The following is a 6472-nucleotide window of genomic DNA, read 5'->3' as shown; positions in this document are numbered from 1 at the left end:
TCTGTCTGTCTGTCTGTCTGTCTATCTATCTATCTATCTATCTATCTATCTATCTATCTATCTATCTATCTATCTATCTATCTATCTATGTATGTATGTTATATATCTTGCTACCACAACCACGCTGCATTCTGATAAACTACCAAAAGCATGCATTAGTTCTTCTGTTATTATCTATCTACTGAATTTGTCGAAACAATTTCGAAACCCAGTTTATAACCACAGAATGATTTATAGTTTATGACTCATCGAGTCTAGTTAGGTTAAGTTTCTGTGTTAAAGGTACTGTCTAACTAAGTCTTGGATAATTTTTTCTTAAAATGTTTGCTTATTTGAACAGGATGAATAAAACACATAAACCCCCCTTTAAATGGAATAGAGCTTTTGTGAACATCTTTTTTTTTTTTTTTTTTTTCAAAATTAAAATTTTTCAAATATCTAAATAGATAATTGTAATAGAATTCAGAAACTACGGAAGCAAATTTACTCTGAAACTTAGAAGACATTTGTTGAAGGCTTGTTAATCTTAAAGTCAGCGTAGTTGGACTTTGAACTTATTTGGTATTTGGAAACAGGACAGATTATTCTGGTTTAAGTGGAGCACACAGACAACTACAGAAGAGGATTAGGACCACTTAAAAAACAAAAAAAAAGTTAACTGATTTTTAAATTTTATTTCAGTATAATATGAGAAAAAATTTGATTAAAGTCAGAATTCTGATTTTTTTCTCAGAATTCTGACTTCTTTTCTGATTAAGTCAGATGGAAGAGTTGTGGGAGCAATTAGCTTCAAAGACAAAGATGTGAGTTGTTTGGGAGGGCCAGTAACACATTAGTGGAAAAAGACCAAATTAGGCAACTTTTTACGTGCCCGAGAGGACCCTGGTGATGCTATTTCATTAATGGAAGAGCAGAAGGTCATTAAAACAAGAGAGCTAATCTCTAAAACAGAAATGGCTACAGCTTGATGTTAACATGTTTCTCTGTCAGAATTCTGATATTAAAGTCAGAATTCTGAGATTAAAGTCAACATTTTGAGATTAGGTCAGAATTCTGAGATGAAAGTCAGAATTCTGAGATTAAAGTCAACATTTTGAGATTAGGTCAGAATTCTGAGATGAAAGTCAGAATTCTGAAAAAAAAAGTTAGAATTCTGAGATTAAAATCTGACATTTTTTTCCCTATATAAAACTGAAATAATATTTTAAAATCAGTTAACTTTGAGGTTTTTTTGTTTTTAGTAGCTCTTATCCTCTTCCGTAGACAACTCCCTCGGCGAGGGAGAACATCCATGACTGTGTTTTTTTTTTTTTTTTATTAGGTTTTTTTGGCCAAAAATTAAAACCAAGGTACGGAGGCAAGGATATCTTGATTTTTATTAGAAGGCCTGATCCGCCCCCTAGTGGCCAACAAACGAAGGTACACACGGAAGGATTTCATTCATTATTTTTTTGTAAAGTCACTGCACGGTGAAAATCATCTGAAACGAAAGTGGAATACCACTAGCTGTGAACTCCTACCAGCAGATGACAGGTCTGAGCTCGGGGGTTTTGCTCTGATGAAGTTTGGGCTGCCTTCTTTCTTCCTTCAGGCTTTTATTACGATATTTGCCTCCCTTTGAGTCACGCTGTTTTTGTTTCACACAGGAAACTAAGGGGATCAACATGGCAGGAACCGGTGAAATCGATGAGGGCTTTTACTCCAGACAACTGTAAGTAACAAAACTGATGTTATTGTATTTTAAAATGCCTTCAGCTTGTCATGGGTGTGTTTTTTGTGTGATTTGGATCAGTTATGTTCTGGGTCATGAGGCGATGCACCGGATGGGATCAGCTGAGGTCCTGATCGCAGGGATGAAGGGTCTGGGAGTGGAAATAGCCAAGAACGTCATTCTATCCGGAGTAAAGTCTGTCACTGTGCAGGATGAGGGGCAGGTTGAGTGGTCTAACCTGTCCTCACAGGTACAAACTATGGCTTTTAGGATTAATACTGTTATTTAAAAAAAATCTGGAATAAGAATAGGTAACTTCCTGCTTAAGCAACGACCTGTCAGACTTGATAGCTCTGCATGTTTGGAAACCTGTAAGTTGGGTATCTGTCTGTGTTTTAAACGGTAGATCTGAAGATAAACTTTAAAATGCAACATTTCTACAATGGTTAATTACCTGATTTAATTTGGAAAAGATCAGCTTAATGAAACTATTGCACCAACTGAACAGACCTTTTACTTTCATTCTGACATATTAGTCCCACCCATAAACAGCAGCCGAAATAAAAGATGAACTCAACTGAAAGCAGCCTGATAAAATGTGTATTAAAATATTTATTAATTGTATAGAGCAAATTAAATTAAAATCTATAAAAAAAAATGTACAACTATATTACACCCGTTATGTGATTCTTCCAGTTAATTCCATTATAGTCCTTTTAATGACTAATGTAACAAACTTAACATGATACATTTAAGTTACAAAGAACCAGATCCAGTTATATACAGCTCAATCATGTTTAATTAAAATGCAATTTGTTTCAGATCTAAAACCATGTATCCCGACATACTTCTGTTATATTAAAATCAAACTCAGATCTATCCATCCATTTCTTTCACGCTTATCCCAAGCGGGGTGGCGAGGGGTGCTGGTGCCTATCTTCAGCTGTCAACGGGCGAGAGCCCGTTTGCACCCTGGACAAGTCTCCAGTCTATCACAGGGCAACACATAGAAAAACAACCATTCATGCACAAACTCACACCCAAGGACAATTTAGAGAAGCCAATTAACCTAACAGCCATGTTTTTGGACTTTGGGCCAGAGAGACACCACACATGCTCCGGGAGAACATGTAAACTCCATGCAGAAAGACCTTAGACCAGGAATCAAACCCAGAACCTTCTTGCTGCAAGGTGGCAGTGCTACCCACTGTGTCACTGAGCAGCCAATCCAAACCCAGATCATATTACTGTATATCTCAACCATCTATAATAAAATCAAATAAAAGTTGAATCAATGCCATTTAATGCAGTCACAGACCAATCCAACATGCATTACAATTCATGATGTTTATTGTTCATCTAAATACAGTCCAGCTTTATTCAGTTGCAATTTGTTTAAATCACCTCCAAAAAATTCTAAGCCGGTCTCATTTAGGCAATGTCTCTGTTTTATTTACTTTTCTTTTAACTCTTGATGCTGTTTTTACTGTCATATTGTTATCATATATTGATTACTAAATATTTAGAGTTTCACATCTTGTATGGTGTTTTAGTTCTGTCGCCTTTGCAAACCTTTATCTCAATGAGACATTTGTGGGTTTAATAGATATCTAGATAAATAATTATAGTTAAGTATGTAGTGGTTATAAACATATAAAGGTCTACACTGTCTAGTATTAATGTTAGCTAACAAATTCCTTTCCAATACAGTATCATACAGGCTAAAGTACTGGCTGGTATCAACGATGCTTCTCACTACCATATCTAATGCCAGTAAATGTACAAAACAATTTAAGTAGCCTATAATACTGGGGGCTCTAATTGAGATTCCTCTGGAAATATTTGATTAAATAAATAAATGCCAACTAATGCACCTATTTAACGATAACTTCGTTTGAAAAAAATTATTGAACAGTTACAGCAAATTGGATGGATCTTACATAACAATACATACATTTATTTTTATTAACCATATACTGTGGTAAATAGCCTGTACTTATATAGCGCTTTGGTCAAGTCAGGAGACACTCACACACTGAAGCTACATTGTAACCACAGCTGCCCTGGGGCTCACCGACAGAAGTGAGGCAGCCACACATATTCTGTGTTTTGGTTTGACCTTAGGTGCTTTTAAGAGGTTGTTATGATGCAACAACTTCTTACTGTTTTCCCATAAACACTTAAGGTTGGACTTTTTGTGGTATTTTAACTCTGTCAGTGAGTGACCGAGCAGGGCATCATACTGTGCTTTAAAGCACGCTTTGGGGGGAACTAATTAAAAGTTCCCTCCAAAGCATGCATTTAGGCTTTTTTTTTTTTTATTTACAATATCTTAAATGACAGTAGTATTGAAAATATTGATATTTAGTTTTGAGAACTTATTTTAGAGCCTTAAGTTGTGGTTTTGGATGTATCAATATTTTACTATCGATCCACAGATTACTACTGTCTAATTCTATTTAGCTACACTGTAGAAAAATTCAGATTCAGATTAAATTAAATCTGGCCCAGTTCATTCCTTTTTCATAAAATCTAATTCAGATAACTTATACAGTCTAATTTATCTCCCACAATCGGTTTCAATTCAGCTGCAATACATTCAAATCCTGATCAACACAATCATTTGCAGGGATAAATGTTAATTGATCTAAATTGTAATTCAATACAAGAAGCATCACAGAGAGCATCGATTTTTCTACTTTTTGTTGTTCCTCCAGTTTTTCCTGCAAGAGGGAGATCTTGGTCAGAACCGAGCCACATCTTCACTCCCACAGTTGTCTGCGTTAAACCGTCATGTGCTTGTGTCATCACACACTGGACCACTAAATGAGGACTTCCTTCTAAAATTCCAGGTATGTGGATTTTTTTGTTTTATTTACTATTTATTGAAAAATAATAAAGAGCTGAACTTTCACACCTATTGGGATGATGAGCATAGAAAATGACACGGATGAAGGTTTCTCCATATGGAACTTTTTACAGTAAGGTCTAGTAACAAGCAGTGAACCTTTGTCATTTTACCAGGTGGTGGTCCTGACTGACTCCTCCCTGGATGATCAGAAACGTTTTGGGGAGTTCTGCCATAAACATGGCATTAAGTTTATAGTTGCAGATACAAAAGGGCTCTGCGGGTAAGTGGGTGCACATATATAGTGTGAAATAAATTTGGCAAAAGGAGAAAACATGGAAATTTTTATGTAAATTTGCAGCCAGTTGTTCTGTGACTTTGGAGAGGAGTTTGAGGTTTTGGATCGGGATGGAGAGATGCCTGCATCACTCATGGTTGAGCGAATCACCAAGGTAATATCTATTTATTTAATATCCATCTGTCTTTCTGTTTGTCTGTCTGACTCATTTAAGTTGCAAGACAGTTCAAATTATATATATACGTATATATGTGTGTGTGTGTTTGTGTACTGCTCAAGAAAATAAAGGGAACGCTGAAATAACATCCTAATATCTGAATAAAGGAAATATTTTTATTGAATACTTTGTTCTGTAGGGTTGAATGTAAAATATCATCAAAAATCTAATAAACATAAGCATCATCAATGGATATCAAAGTTATTAACCAATGGAGGCCTGGATTTGGAGTCACACATAAAATTTAAGTGGAAAGACAAACTGCAGGCATATCCAACTTGGATGTAATGTCCTTAAAACAGGTCAAATTCAGGCTCAGTATTGTGTGTGGCCTCGATGTGCCTATATGACTGGTCACCTGGACATGATGTTCCAGATGTGCTCAGTCAGATTCAGGTCTGGGGAACGGGCGGGACAGTCCATAGCGGCAACACCTTCATCTTACAGGAATTGCTGATGCACCCTAGCCACATGAAGTCTAGCATTGTCCTGCATTAGGAGGTACCAAGTGCCAACCACACAAACATATAGTCTCACAAAGGGTCTGAGGATCTCCTCTGGGTAACCAATGGCAGTCATGCTACCTCTGGCAAGCACATGGATGAGTGTGCGATCCTCAAAAGAAATGCCCCCCCATACCATCACTGACCCAACGCCAAACCGGTCATGCTGAAGGATGTTGCAGGCAGCAGATCATTCTTCATGGTGTCTCCAGACCTTGTCATGTCTGTCACATATGTTCAGTGTGAACCTGCTTTCATCTGTGACGAGCACAGGCTACCAGTGGCTATTTGCCAATCCTATTGTTAAATGGCAAATGCCAAATGTCCTACATGGTGTTGGGCTGTGAGCACAACGCGCATCTGTGGATGTCGGCCCTCATACCATCCTCATGCAGTGCTCCTCATGCTCCTCCTTGCACACTGGTGGAGGTAGGAGTCCTGCTGCTGGATTGTTGCCCTTCTACAGCCTCCTCTACATCTCCTGGTATACTGGCCTATTTCTTGGTAGCATCTCCAGCCTTCGGACACTACACTGACAGACACAGCAAAGATTCTTGCCACGGCTGGCATTGATGTACCATCCTGGATGAGCTGCACTAGCTGAGCCATTTATTTGGTTTGAAGAGTCCGTCTTATGCTGCCATGAGTGTGAAAGCACCACTAATATTTAAAAGTGACCAAAACATCAGCCAGAAAGCATAGGTACTGAGAAGTGGTCCACAACTGCAGAACTGCTCCTTTATTTACTGTTTCTTGCTAATTGCAGATAACACCCACCTCTTTTCTATTCTGTTTGCACAACAGCATGGGAAAGTGATTGTCAATAAGTTAACAGTTTGATTTCACAAAAGTTTGATTTGATTGGTTATATTCTGTTGTTTACGTTTCCCTTTAT

The 6472-nt window shown here is 37.5% G+C and overlaps 1 protein-coding gene across 1 annotated transcript in view; it reads left to right on the top strand.

Annotated features, from left to right (window-relative positions):
- The first annotated feature begins 1421 nt into the window (after positions 1-1421).
- Positions 1422-6472, top strand: part of LOC107097505 (ubiquitin-like modifier-activating enzyme 1) — a 43729-nt gene continuing 38678 nt past the window's right edge. The window contains exons 1-6 of the mRNA XM_015394666.1: positions 1422-1533; positions 1647-1711; positions 1793-1961; positions 4429-4563; positions 4736-4842; positions 4921-5011. Coding sequence (XP_015250152.1) covers positions 1665-1711; positions 1793-1961; positions 4429-4563; positions 4736-4842; positions 4921-5011 — 549 coding nt within the window. The 5' untranslated portion in view covers positions 1422-1533; positions 1647-1664. The remainder of the gene's footprint in view (positions 1534-1646; positions 1712-1792; positions 1962-4428; positions 4564-4735; positions 4843-4920; positions 5012-6472) is intronic.

This window comes from Cyprinodon variegatus, unplaced genomic scaffold (assembly GCF_000732505.1).
Source record: "Cyprinodon variegatus isolate N-32 unplaced genomic scaffold, C_variegatus-1.0 Scaffold702, whole genome shotgun sequence".
Classification (NCBI taxonomy): Eukaryota; Metazoa; Chordata; class Actinopteri; order Cyprinodontiformes; family Cyprinodontidae; genus Cyprinodon; species Cyprinodon variegatus.
This window is presented reverse-complemented; position numbering and strand designations above follow the sequence as displayed.